The sequence below is a fragment of the Paramisgurnus dabryanus genome, chromosome 7, assembly GCF_030506205.2.
Source record: "Paramisgurnus dabryanus chromosome 7, PD_genome_1.1, whole genome shotgun sequence".
NCBI lineage: Eukaryota > Metazoa > Chordata > Actinopteri > Cypriniformes > Cobitidae > Paramisgurnus > Paramisgurnus dabryanus.
The window spans coordinates 20,851,914-20,865,934 of NC_133343.1; the positions used below are offsets into that span (position 1 = coordinate 20,851,914).

Consider the following 14,021-nt stretch of genomic DNA (forward strand, 5'->3'; position numbering starts at 1 on the left):
CGCTAGGTCCTTGTGGACGAAGAAATGGCTCGCGAGATACTCCATCCCGGCAGCAACCTGAATGGCCATGTGCAAGAAGTCTCCGTGGTCGAGACTGGACTTCACGGTGCCATCTTCGTCACTACTGCAGCCCACATCTGAATGGGGCGAGCGCATAATGAGGAACTCGTGGAGGTCGCCCTGGGCCAGGAACTCGAAGAGCATGCAGACAGGCTGCTCCTGGGTCACGACACCCAGAAGACAAACCACATTGGGATGATGAAGTTCTGACAGGACAGATGCCTCCTGCTGGAAGTCTCCCCAATGTTGTGCGTTCGAGACGTCTTTTAGTGTTTTTATGGCCACTAGCTGAGCATGCTCCATGCCTGGCAGGTACAGGTGACCTTTGTAGACCTTACCAAAAGCACTCTCACCCAACTCCTCCATGAAGCGGACAGCGGATAGAGGAAGCTCTTTGGCTTTGCTCTAGATAAGAGAGAAAAATAGCAATGTAAATTTGCGGTAGTAGACAATAATGCAAGCATTCTTTCTAGGTAGTATTTTTCTAGCATACTCAAACCACCAAAAACTTCAAGCTGGCAGCTTTCTAGAAGCTGTCGTTGACCTTTGACCGGTACTTTGATCTAAAGTCTGGTGTAGTTTAACCTTTCGAACACTCTCTGACCTCGGTTCCATCATTCTTTCCGACCTTACAATTGATCAACATCAATAAACCCAGACCATCACATCCATGTGTTATTGTAAGGTTCAGTAAGCCTTTAGTTGTTTACAAAAAGTTCTGCTCTGATTTATTCTTGGAAAAACAGAAGTATAAAATTAGTGGAAAGATTTGTGTGCTACAGAGGAATAACAAAACAGTATCCCATTATTCACATTTAAACGGTTTCTGACCCTTACAAAAAAATCACATGGGTGCTACCATGGTACTGTGAGTACTCTAGTTTATTTATACTGTATGATAACATGAATAAACATCCAAAGAATAACCATCCTTAAGTATATCAGACGTAATAGATAGTAATACATAGAAATGGATAAATACCAGTTTACAAAATAATTACATGGCAATATAATGTACTTTAAAGTACATACCATAATACATAAAAATCCAAATAATACCATGGTATGCTTTTGTTCAGATTTTGCTTTTGTTTAACATCTGCAGTGTTTCTGGAAAAACAACATGCCATACATACTATGACCTCAAACCAGTCACCACAGAAATGCATAAACCCTTTGTTTAACCTAAAATATTGCAATTATTATTTATATTTATGTATTCAGAAGATGCCAAGTCTTACCACTTGCATGACAGTCACTGTGACTTTAGTCTATATTGTTATATCCTTTACACGTTACCTAAAAAAAAACACTTAAAGGGACACTCCACTTTTGTTAAAAATAGGAAATTTTCCAGCTCCCCTAGAGTTAAAAATTCGATTTTTACCGTTCTGAAATCCATTCAGTTGATCTCCGGGTCTGGCGCTACCACTTTTAGCATAGCTTAGCACAATCCATTGAATCTGATTAGACCATTAGCATCGAGCTCAAAATTGAAAAAAGAATTTCGATATTTTTCCTATTGAAAACTTGAATCTTCTGTAGTTACATCATGTACTAAAACCGACGGTAAATTAAAGTTGCGATTTTCTAGACAGATATGGATTTGCTGTGTTACCATTGCTGCAGTAGGTGCGATGATATTACGCAACGGCCGAAAATAGTCCCCTTGGTAGCTTTCAATAGCAGGGGACTATTATTGCCAGAATGAGAGTATAGTTCCTAGCCATATGGGCCTAGAAAACACCAACTTTTAATTTTCCGTCTGTCTTAGTACACGATGTAACTACAGAAGAGTCAAGTTTTAAATAGGAAAAATATGGAAACTCTTTGGTTATTTTTGAGCGCTAAGTTATGCTAAAAGTGCTATCGTCAGACCCGGAGATCGGCTGAATGGATTCCAAAACAATAAAACGATTTCATTGCCTTTTGTTTATTTTTAAATGTGTTTATTTTGTTTGTCCATCTTATTTGAAACAATTTTTGATTCCATATTGATCTTAAATTAATTGATCTTATTTATTATTCACTTAGACATATTCAATATCCTTATTTTCTCGGATAAGTCGGACACAGGTCATTTTAGTATAAAGCTCCTTTTGACTGGAATAATCTTCCTGTTTCTTTGAGATCTACTACCTCTCTTAACCGTTTTAGGCTTTTATTATTTTCTTATCTTAAAATAACTTGTTCATGTTTTGATTTATTTATTATAATTATTATTATTTTATTTATTTATTTAGACGATTTAAGGGATTTTTTTGTTATAATTTTGTCTTATGTTGATTTTACGGATGCTGATTTTATTGATTTTTATTTATATATATTTTTTTTACTGTGGTTTGTGTTATGGGGGACATGTTGAGCATTTTTTTTTTTGTATCTGTAGTGTGTCTGTTTTGTAATGTTGTTGTGTTTTGTGTTGTATTATTCTGTTTGTGTTTTTGGGACCCCCTTGAAAATGAGATGTTACATCTCAAGGGGCTATCCTTTTTAAATAAACTCACATAACACATCAAATGTTTAACTCTGGAAAAAAAGCTGGAAAAAGCGTATTTTAAAAAAAGTGTAGTGTTCCTTTAAAGGTCCAGTTTGTAGATTTTCAGCGGCATCTAGCGGTGAGACTGTGAATTGCAACCAACAGCTCAGTCCACAGCTCACCTCTCCCTTTCGAAACGCATAGAGAAGCCACGGTAGCCACCACAGGACAAACATGTCATCATCTTAGAAAACATAGTAACAAAACGCGCTCTATAGAACAGTTTTCCGTTCAGGGGTACTAGAAACATCACGCTGACTTCCGTGTAAGGGGACCCGCGATGTATGTTGATTAAAAATGGCTCATTCTAAGGTAATGAAAACAACACAGTTCATTTTTTTAGCTTATATAAGTATATTATATCGCATTTCTGTCAAGAGATCAATTAAAAAATATACAAGAAAAGTACAAGAAAAATATATAATTCCTATTAAGATATCTATGACTTTTTCCACAATCTTATGAAAAAAATCAAGATGCATGATAATGTACTTCCTGTGATGTTTCCAGGTTTTCCACGATCGTAGGAAAACTATCAGTAACCTACAAAGTAACCTGTGTTACTGATTTGGGCAATACTAAGTCTAATGAATAGAAAGGCAAAAGATGAACATAAAGTGCTGAATGAAATGAAATCTTATGCAGAACACATAAGCAGGATTAAGGGTCTAATAAAAGCATCTCTCTGAAAGCGGCAGATGTTTTGTGTTAGCGTCAAGTCTGCCTGAGGGAAAACATGTCTCATCCCTGTTTTAGATGCTACACTAGTGATTGGTGATCTTTTTATGACCTTTGTCTGAACTTTGACCTGCAGCTGTGGCTGCACATGAGAAGTGTCCCTGTGTTACAGATGCAAACAGCACTGAACAGTGTCTGAAAGTGTGATGAATACTAGAACTAAATGGACCTACAAACATCTGATTAAATATTTGTCTCTCTGACCAAGATGAAAGTCAGGGTAAACACATGGCATGCTGTATTTCTAATAAATGAAAACCTTTGAATGTTGAGAATGACCCAAATGCAATCATAATAATAACATAATACTCGGATTCCTCTCCAGGCCTGGTAGATATTGCCTCCATATGCTCATCTCTCTTGTTTGTGTAGCCCCAGTAACCCACCCCATCATCCAGGAATGCTCGCTAATCCAAACATTATGAGAATGCACTCTGTATTTGACCAATGGAGAAAATAACAGAGAGAGATCATAGAGAGGATTCTCTAAAAATAGATTGTTTATTTCTATAGGTGTAGCGCACTGTTTATGGACCTGATTCATACCAAAAATAATAAAGTTTACCAAATATGCATAAAATGAAGCCCTAAATGCTTATTATAGGTGTTTGGATAGTCTACTGCATAAAAACATGACAACTATATACTAAAAAATTTTTTTTTGATGAGGCAAAAAGTGTTCTTTGCGTTTTGCTCAGAACAAAAAAGCTAATTAATTTAAATGGAAGCTTGGGGACTTCTTTATGCAAAAGATGAGCAACTTTTGGGAACGACTACCAATGAGAGGGCAGCAGTGGAGTTCACGTCATATGTCTCTCATCAGTTACTGAAGTGGACCATACTCATTTGTTTATGACAACCTAGATTAAGAAACGCCTCCTAATGACCTCCTTGAAAGAGACTTACGACACACAGTCAGCTAAAAAGAAAGTCATGGTGGTCTGAATGAGGGGTTATGCTGCTGTGCAATTTCCATGTGCAAAATATGCAAGGCTTGCATGATTTCATAATCCCTGCATTTTCATAGCAAAAATCACATACATCTTAGCAGAAAGTTCAAAAGTGTTGCCTTTACCTCTCACAAGCACAACCATGTTCCCTGTCGCCATGGAAACGTTATGAAGTGACGTGATTATGTGACGTGAACATCACTAAAAAGCTGCAAACAGTTTTGCAAGTTCCCGCAAAAAAGTAAATTTTTTAAGAAAACGTGCCGCAAGATCAAGGATTTTTGCCCAAACAATCACAAAAAAACCTCTGCGTTTTTCTGGAAGGACTGGCTAATTGCTAATCGCTTTGATCTTTTCCCGGACCCCGCCCACCTGCCATACCATATGACCGTATGTAAAGAGAGATCGTTTTAAGGAGGGGAGAAAATTTGCATTTTTGATTAAAGATTATGAGGGCAAATTAATTTTTTATAAATAATGAAGCTCACAGAGAAGATGTAAAAATTTTTAAAAAAATACCACAACATTTCAAAACAAATGTCAGTTTTTCATTCTATTTTCATGGCGACTTTAATCACGATTAATCGCATACAAAATGAAGGTCTGTGTTTGCATAATATATTTGTGTGTGAATTGTACCGAGCCCTTAAGGTGACATTTGGAGTAAAAACTGTAAAGTTTAATTTCATGTGCACACAGGATAGTTTCACGTGCGCACGCGATAGTTTCACATGCCCACGCAAAACTAAACTTATTTAATTTTGCTCCATGTCCCCTTAGCCTCCGTAGTACCGTATCATAAGACTGTAAAAAAAGATAGATGATGCCTGTTCGCTCTCTTCCATTGGTGAAAAGTGAAGCCTTCAGTGTCCCGATACAGCGCTGACATCTTGGGTCTTGAGTCTGCGCAGTAGCGATTTCATGACCAGTCCTGCGCAGTAGTGAGCAGGAAGTAAAGCCGCGAACTCAAGGCCCCGCCCTCGCTCACACAGAATGCGCATATCACAGCTGTCAATCACGACGTGACACCACCGTTTTTATAGCATTAAATAACTAACTAAAACTAACTTATTTTAAAAACAAACACTTGAATTAACATCAGCGTGATAAAAACTACAGTAAATGACAGAAACCAGCTTCGGAAAAATTATAATTGAAGGGTAATAAAATTGTTTAGTTGGTCTCAAGTCCCATTGAATAACAAGAGGAGGCAGGGTTTATGACCTAAACTGGGACCAGTCACTGGGGGGGAGGGAGGGGGGGGGTCGATCGAGACGTTATGGCTTCACTTTTCAGGGCTTAATTGTGCGGCACGCTTGTACCGTATGTAATTAGTATGTATGTATATATAAATACATATACATGTTTACATTTAAGAAAATTTTAATTTAAATATATTTTTTATTTATATTTAAATTAAAAAATAAATATATATCAAAATCTAAAGAAATATATATAAATATACATGTAAATGTTTCTTAAATGCATACATGCTGTGCATGTGTGTGTATTTATATATACAAAGTAATTACACACAGTGCACTCACACACACACACACACACACACATTTATTATGCAAACATAAACTTTTGTATGTGATTAATCACGATTAATCCAAATGTACATGATATCACCATATCACAGATTTTCAGAAATTGTATGTGTATTTTCAGGTCCCCAGAACACCATTGTCAGGTGAATGAATAGCCTTAAAAGCATAAGGTTTTTACTTGAAAACAATGTCGTCTAAATGCCCCTTATGTCAGGGCTATTCAGCTCAATTCCTGGAAAGCCACATTCTTAAACTCTAACCCTAATGAAACCCACCTGAACCAGCTAATCTAGGTCTTCAGGTTTACTTAATCATAGGCAAGGTTGGAACTAAACTCTGCAGGATGTGTCCCTCCAGGAACAGACTTGAAATGCCCTGGCTTATATTCTACCTCCAAAATTAATACAGTCTTCCACTTAAAATGTGAAGAGGAAGAGCTCAGATTTAAAAGTAGATTTGGTAATTCATAGCGTTGTTGATCCCCAAGGGTATATCCACTATTGGTCACATGATCATACAGATGCACCTTCAAAATTACAATCTCTAAAATGATGTTAGCTCTCCCATCTCACCTTTGGTTTGTAGGCGGTGAGCATTGACATTGCCACGTTCTGGCCGCGTACCGGCTTGGGCTGCCGCGGAGCAGGCGAGCGTGAAGCTTTCTGGTTGTTTCGGCAAACACAGATGAAGAAGAACAACAGGGCGATGGCCAGCGGTATAGTCACACTCGGTACCAGGATGTACAGGATCCCCATACTGCTGCCGCCATGCTTTGGCAAGTCTGAGCACAATCGAAACACACATAAATAACTAAAGCTGGCTAAAATAACGCAGTAATATTGTTGCAGCAAGTATAAAGCCTCCCATGAGAATGTATTCTGAAGATAAATCACCCTTATATATACTAATTCAGTGAGTTGGGTCCATTTTCATCTCTGCATTATAACTCATCTTTCAAAACAAAAATTTATAAAAAAGAACAAAAATCCTGGCTCATATGGTTGAACTGTAATATACATTTTTCAATGACTATAATAATATTAAAGTTCCCTTTTGTAAAATGTACATTCAGGCAAATGTTGCCGGGTGGCACAGGTATTTCATTTCTACAAAAAATTAACATGGTAGACAGTGTATATATAGCCATACTAAGGGTATATTGTGCCTCTCACCACATGGAGGAATGTCACAGAGCTCCATCCGTACACTGTCATCCAGAGTGAAGCACCAGGGAGCGTCGTGCTTGTTCCCAGGGTTACGACAGTAGGAATGTCCCCCGTTCAGCTCTGGGTATCGCATGGCCAGGAAGGTATGACTGTGAGGATACTGTGAATTCCACGGTTGACACTGTCGACCGGATTTCGTCACGCTGGCTGTGCCCCGGTAGTCCGAACCGCTGTTGTTGTAACATTTGTGGCCTGAAACAAATTAAAAGTGTCATAAAATCACATTTTACTCTGCTTTCTTTTGTTCTTGCACATCTTTGAGTCTGAAAAAACGTAGTAAACTCACTTTTGTTTATGGTTTCAGCAATCGGGATGCCTATTCTCATACAGTTGGCAGCCTCTGGGCTGTCCGAAGGAGCCAGGTCTTCACAGTTGGGCAGTTTGAGGCGTTTGAGGATGTGGGGGTTGGAGCGTGCAATGATGTACTCGGTCTTGCACAGGTCATTTTCCAAAATCTCGCACTCATCCTTGCACAAGTCTCGCGGTTTGTCTATGCCAGAGCTGTGATCGCACGCCGGGAAGGCGAAGTGGCACAGGGAAGGGATGGCGAACTGGGAGCAGCGATCCGATAGGTGGTTAGAGGTGCCGATCATGGTGAACGCAGCTGGAGAGGGTAGAAATTCAATTTTTTTTAAACATAATATAACATAATATATTGTGTGTTTATTTATTTAAAGAAGAACATTTTCTTGAAGGGATTAAAATCCTAAAAAATGCTGGCGCTGGCTGGCAACTTTTATTTAAAATGCTGGCAGGGAAAGAGTTAATGACATTTGAATTATTTTAATTATTATAATGTGAAGAGTTGTTTCAAATTGTTATATGCAATGTCTGAAGTCAATGGATTTTGTTAAGGTACCTGTGATTTGGGTCTCGATCTCGCCTTGCATCTGCAGCGAGGCCACAAAGATACTCCTGTTTCCAATGAAGCGGGCACAAGCGATGCCCCTGTAAGGTTGACAGAAACCATCCTCATCCGCCTCATCTCTGTCAACAACATGAATAGAAAAGAGAAAATTGCTTGTTAATGTTAGTCATTATTTAAGCCAGCAGACCGTTTCGGTGATGTAATAACTTAAATGAAAGGCAAACGAAACAATGTATTCTTACAAGCACAATATCAGACAAACATCCAATATTTTGTTACGGTGAATATTATGGCTTGTTGCCACACACATCATCTATATCTCAGTAACTATAGTTTTGAATAAATGGCGTGTTGTGGCACATCAGAGCTTTGGTTGCATTGTCTAGGAAGATGTTTTAAGTATTCTTAATTTAGACTTAATAAACATGTTCATATTGGATGCTGTAATTCAAATGCTAAACACTAGGGGGTGTCACTACACCATACATATTCACACAGCACAAACCCCACAAATAAATCCTTACGAGTATTTAATTCAGCCAATACAATGCAAACCAAACATATGAAAAATGCATTGAGACCGAACAGAGACATGGAGATCTATTTCTAATCATTCAGCATATCATAATAATATGTTAATACAGAAAAAAAGACTTAGTTGTGCGTCCACATGTCGTACCCTGTAATTTAAACCATATGACCGTGTGGTTCACTCAAAAGTGTATGTCATCCATACGCATGCTTGTTTGAAAAAGATTTGAGTCAAAGACTTGTTGGACTGCATAAGAGTCATACTTTGATTTGCAATGTGGTGAACCAAACCAATTTGGTTGAAAATAGAAGATGAAACAAAAGAAAACTGATCCGGGTGTGAACCGTCTCAATAAAGAATTTGAGGGGAAAAATCAGAAACAATTAAAAATAGTTGTGGTGTTAATAAAAAGCAGGCATGTGAAAAGTCAGAGGTCAAAAGTCACAGTGGAGTCTGGGCTGCAAACCAAGAAATGTAAACACCCAAAATCTTTACATTTGAACAATGAGATATAATAACAGATTCATGTTTTTATTAAATCCTAAAATGCGTTTACATATGAGATCCTGTCTGTGACATCCAGGCTAAAGTCTCATAATCTATTAGATTATTAGCTTTAAAGTTTATTTTACTTATTTATTTCACTTTAATATCAATCTTTGACAAGACCTTACTTAGTCAATATTAACATAATCAAGATTATATTTTTACAAAAAGTTATTTACATTTTGTAGGATGATTTTATGTACACTCTAAAAAAGCTGCTTTATTTTCAACCCAGTGTGGGTCAAAAAGGGACGAGCCCAGCCCAAAAAATGTTTTTATTTGATCCAACGATGGGTTAAAACAACCCAGCGGGCCGGGATCATCCATTTTTGACTCAATGCTGGGTTAAAAATAGTATTTTTTTTTTTTTTGAGTGTAGAAAACAGTCAATCACAAACATGACTTTAGCTGGGGTTTCACTAAATATAACTGTATTGGCAGAGCATTGTGTTAGCAATGCATTAGTTTGGTTTAACCCCCAAGGAAAACACATGCTGATAGACTGGATAGGCATTGTAAGTCGTAAAAAGATTTGTAGGTTCAACTTAAAAAGGTAAGTTAATTGGTTGCCTTAAAATTCTGAGTTCATTCAACTTAAAATATTAGTAGACTCAAAACTAAAAAAAATATTTTGTTGGCATATGTAGGATCAGTGTGAATTAGTCTTTAAAGTACCCTGGAATAACTCAATGTATAAAGTGTAAGTGGGGTTGACTTAAAAATTACTTCAAATGGTAACATAAAAAAACAGAAAAAATTCAACTAAAATTTCCCATTTGATAAAACATATTTTTTTAAGTGTTACCAATTGAAGTAGATCCAACTTTCACTTTTTACATTGTTAATGGCGCTTACTGTACATTTTGTAATCAAACAATAGCATATTTCACAGAACTATATTGCCACTTAACTCATTCACCCGCCAGCCTTTAAAAAAAAAAAAAACGTTGCCTACTAGCATTTTTTTGTGATTTTCACAAAAGTTTCACAAAATGCCTTCCAGGAAAAGTTTCTTCTATAAATATATAAACATACAATATATTTAAAATAAAAAAACAGACCCTCTGCTTTTAAACAAACAAATAAACAAGCAAAACTGAAAAATCAAATCATCCTATCTCCATTTGTTATATTTTTCAAAAATACACAAATTTTGAGCAAAAAGCTGCAATATTTGCATTACTGTAGAGAACTTTTGTTAGAGATCAGATTCAAAACGATAATCAAAACATACACAGAGTTTACAATGTTGTAGAATTAGTTAATGTTTCAGTTTTTTATAAATTGGGTAAAAGCGCCACCTTGTGAATATTAGCGGAATTAAAGATTACCGTAAAACTCATCAGGGAAGCGTCATTGGCAGAGAAATGTTTTTTTGTGTGTATTGACGAGATAAAGCGTCAATGGCGGGGAAAGAGTTAATTGACAACACCACTGTATCAAATTACCAGCACTGAATCTTTTAATCATAAAGAGTTTCATTTAGAAAACGGATCCTTTTAAAGTGTTGTGTAAAAACATCTTCTAAAATTGAGAGTGCTCTGACAGGCCAGCAAAGGAATCCAGCACAGTGACAGACGCTATAAAATACTTTCACAGCCTTCCAGTATGTGCGTCACAGGAGAATGCATTGGCAACTGTGGCCACCCGCAGAAAGCTAAATGACAAGGAAGAACTGAAGGATCTGGGTTAAAACAAGTTGTTGTGGAGAATTTCAATCTATTTTCTTTCATAACATTAGCTTAAGTCCATCAAAACACTCTGTTTGTTTTACATTCTCTCTTCCATTCGCTCTTACAAACATACAAACATAATGCCTCCAGTTTATCTGTACGGGTGAGCATGTGTTTGTATATGTCTTCATCTTAGTAACTGTGAAGTTTATTTGTATCAACAGAAGAAAAAGTGTTTTAGTTATGCACACGGCCAATGCAAGCTTTACAACTCACAAGAACCTCCCATGTGCTTTTCAGATTTGACACATTATGGAATTCCTGTGTAGGATCCTCAAAGTGTCCTGTTAAACCTATTGAGTTCGGGAAGGAGGAAGTGAGCGGTTTAAAAATGTTCCCTGATGTGCTGAGTAGTGCAAATTCAACCTGAGGAAGATATGCATTGAACTTTACAAAGATGAATGTCTTAATCTTCAGGGTGTCTTATTCTTGAAGGTGTGTAGCCAAAACCATTCGCAAGCAAATATACAGTGGGCCCTAAAGTGCATTTCTTTATTTATTTCATATGAATATTTAAACAAAATAAAGTGCATTAACAAAGAAAGAGAAATAGTTCGTTATATTAAGTATATTATGTTTTAAAGAGCACCTATTGTCCGATTCACATTTTTACATTTCCTTAGGTGTGTAAGTGTGCATTAGTACATGTTTACGATATGCAAGGGTAGATACCCCAAAATAAACAATGGCACGAGTTATCGTCTCCAACGTAAATCTCTTTTCTTGGACTACAACAAACACACGGATTGTAGGCAACAGTTTACTTCCTGGGATTGGTGATGTAGCGAAGAGTGACATTATCATAATTCCCCCCCAATAACATTGTTTTTAGCAATGAAATAGGTGCGGATTAATGGTTGCTTTCACTCAAATATTGTTTGTACTTATGTATGCACAAACAACAGTGAACTGTTATTCTTACATCTAAAACTTATATCTATAACTTTATTTACAAGTTTAAATGTCACCAACAGATTTTGAATTGTAGTTTTGGACTTATTGACACACATTTAGATACAAACATGTACATGGTGAAGCACTAACACTGTTGTCTGTTCTACGGCTATCACAGCTCTCTGCTTCCTTTTCAAACCAAACCTACTTTAACATGTGGAGCGTTGTCAGCTAGTTCCTCAAAAATTAATAACTTCGCCTGAACAGAAAAGTGAGTGAAAAAATAAAGCCTTGTTAAGAACTTACGCTCATGAAGATGTCAGTGCCGCATGCTAACACGGTAAGGAGAATGGATTTGTGTCATCAGTGTTACAGCAAATGCCCTAGAGCCCAATAAATGTATCAAGATATTCCCACTCCGGAAACAATCTCCAATCTTTTTGGCCCATGGCCTCCTCCATCTTTTCAGTCTGCCTCCCTCCCAAAGCATCTATTAAAGGGCCGAAAACACCTTGAGATGTTCAACAAAACTATTTTTTTCCTGTACCATATGTTGCTTGATATTGAGTTTGTAGCAAGAAGGAAGATTAGAATGGATACTCAGATGAATGGCTGTAAAGGATCTTAAAGCAGAAAGTGCAGAAATGTGAATTTGAAGCAGATCTTACTGCTGACATTTGAGTTTATGAACAGATATTTCCACTTAGTCCAGATCTCACTGGCCTTCATTCACAGTCACAGAAAGCTGGGAATTGTATCAGCAAACTGCATAACTGTGATTTTTTTAAGATCTGGAAAATCATGGAAACAAGTTCTCACAAAGTCTTTAAATTCTCAAGATCTTACTCATTTCTCTTTTTGAGAGCTTATGTTGAGGAAAACTAGCCCACAAGTCAATTTAATAACATCAGTCACTATTCATTATTATAACTTTTGTACCCGATTTGTACCCGATTCGTCTCAATCTCTATATAATAAAAAAAATCATATTTTTAAAGGGGACTTTTCACAAGACTTTTTAAAGATGTACGTATGTGAAGTTGTAGCTCAAAGATAATTTATTATAGCATGTTAAAATTGCCACTTCGTAGGTGAGAGCAAAAATGTGCCGTTTTGGGTGTGTCCTTTAAAATGCAAATGAGCTGATCTCTGTACTAAATGGCAGTGCCGTGGTTGGATAGTGCAGATTAAGGGGTGGTATTATCCCCTCCTGACATCACAAGGGGAGCCAAATTTTAATGACCTATTTTTTAACATGCTTGCAGAGAATGGTTTACCAAAACTAAGTTACTGGGTTGATCTTTTTCACATTTTCTAGGTTGATAGAAACAGGGGGGGACCCAATTATAGCACTTAAACATGGAAAAAGTCAGATTTTCATGATATGTCATTGCCCTTTCATACTTGTGAACGATCATGGAACAATCAAAATATTTTAGAGTATATCTTTATTTCCCTAAACATACTCTCTAATTTCCATGACTAAAGAATCCCTAATAAATTTCCAAAAAAATCTCCACTTTATTGCCTCCACAATCATCCAGATTCATGTTACACTTTATGTGGATAAAAAGTTGTAATATGCAACTGTGGAGTTTCTAATACTTCACAAACAAATTTTGATGTCCAAAACATTGTGTACCATGAAAACAACACATGACTTGTGGTTACTGTAAGCCATGCAATATGCAATGCTTCCTATGCTTGCTAAAAATATGTAGATGAAACACTGTCCTAAGGTTGCATGCTAAATTTGCCATCACTTTTGCAAACTGAAACTCCAGAATGTACTTAAAGATGGCCAGACTGCCTGAATCTGTAAAACAGAGCGTTTCGTTGGCTATTTATCGACGCACACACAATCTTTCAGATTTTTAAACCATTTTGTATGCTTAAAGTGGGCCACGTAAAATCGCAGGGCTACCAAACAGACTTGTAGTCTGCATTAAATAAAGCCTTGTGTTGTATTTTGAGAGTTTAAGAGAAGATTCAATTCAGCCTTAGGTATACTTTTGCTTGACCTGGGTCACTGGCAGTATATTTAACAATGGGGGAAATATGGGTAACAGTGGACTGGTTTGTCCCTGACGCAGGGGGGCCTGTGGTCCGTGTCTGCATCCAGAGAGGAAGAGAGAGACAGCCACCGAGGGACTCTCATTAGGAGCCATGAAGAAAACAGCGAATGAGTCCTCATGTTTCACGACCACAAAAGCAGCCTCTATTACAGAAGGAAAGGACGCGGCCCCGCGACCCCTGAGCTTTCCCTGAAAAAGAGTGAACAGGGCCTGCAGACTGGAGTCAAAGACTACGCACATAAACTGAGTAAAGACTAGAAAATGTTACAATCACAAATGCGAATAAGAACAATCTTCACTAGAAAAG

General features: G+C 37.1%; 1 protein-coding gene across 1 annotated transcript in view; it reads right to left on the minus strand.

Annotated features, from left to right (window-relative positions):
* ror1 (receptor tyrosine kinase-like orphan receptor 1) overlaps nucleotides 1–14,021 on the minus strand; it is a 157,001-nt gene that overhangs the window by 2,800 nt on the left and 140,180 nt on the right. The window contains exons 5-9 of the mRNA XM_065264896.2: nucleotides 7,926–8,053; nucleotides 7,353–7,670; nucleotides 7,013–7,258; nucleotides 6,413–6,621; nucleotides 1–465 (exon numbers count right to left, since the gene is read on the minus strand). The exon at nucleotides 1–465 is cut by the window's left edge and continues 2,800 nt beyond it. Coding sequence (XP_065120968.2) covers nucleotides 1–465; nucleotides 6,413–6,621; nucleotides 7,013–7,258; nucleotides 7,353–7,670; nucleotides 7,926–8,053 — 1,366 coding nt within the window. The remainder of the gene's footprint in view (nucleotides 466–6,412; nucleotides 6,622–7,012; nucleotides 7,259–7,352; nucleotides 7,671–7,925; nucleotides 8,054–14,021) is intronic.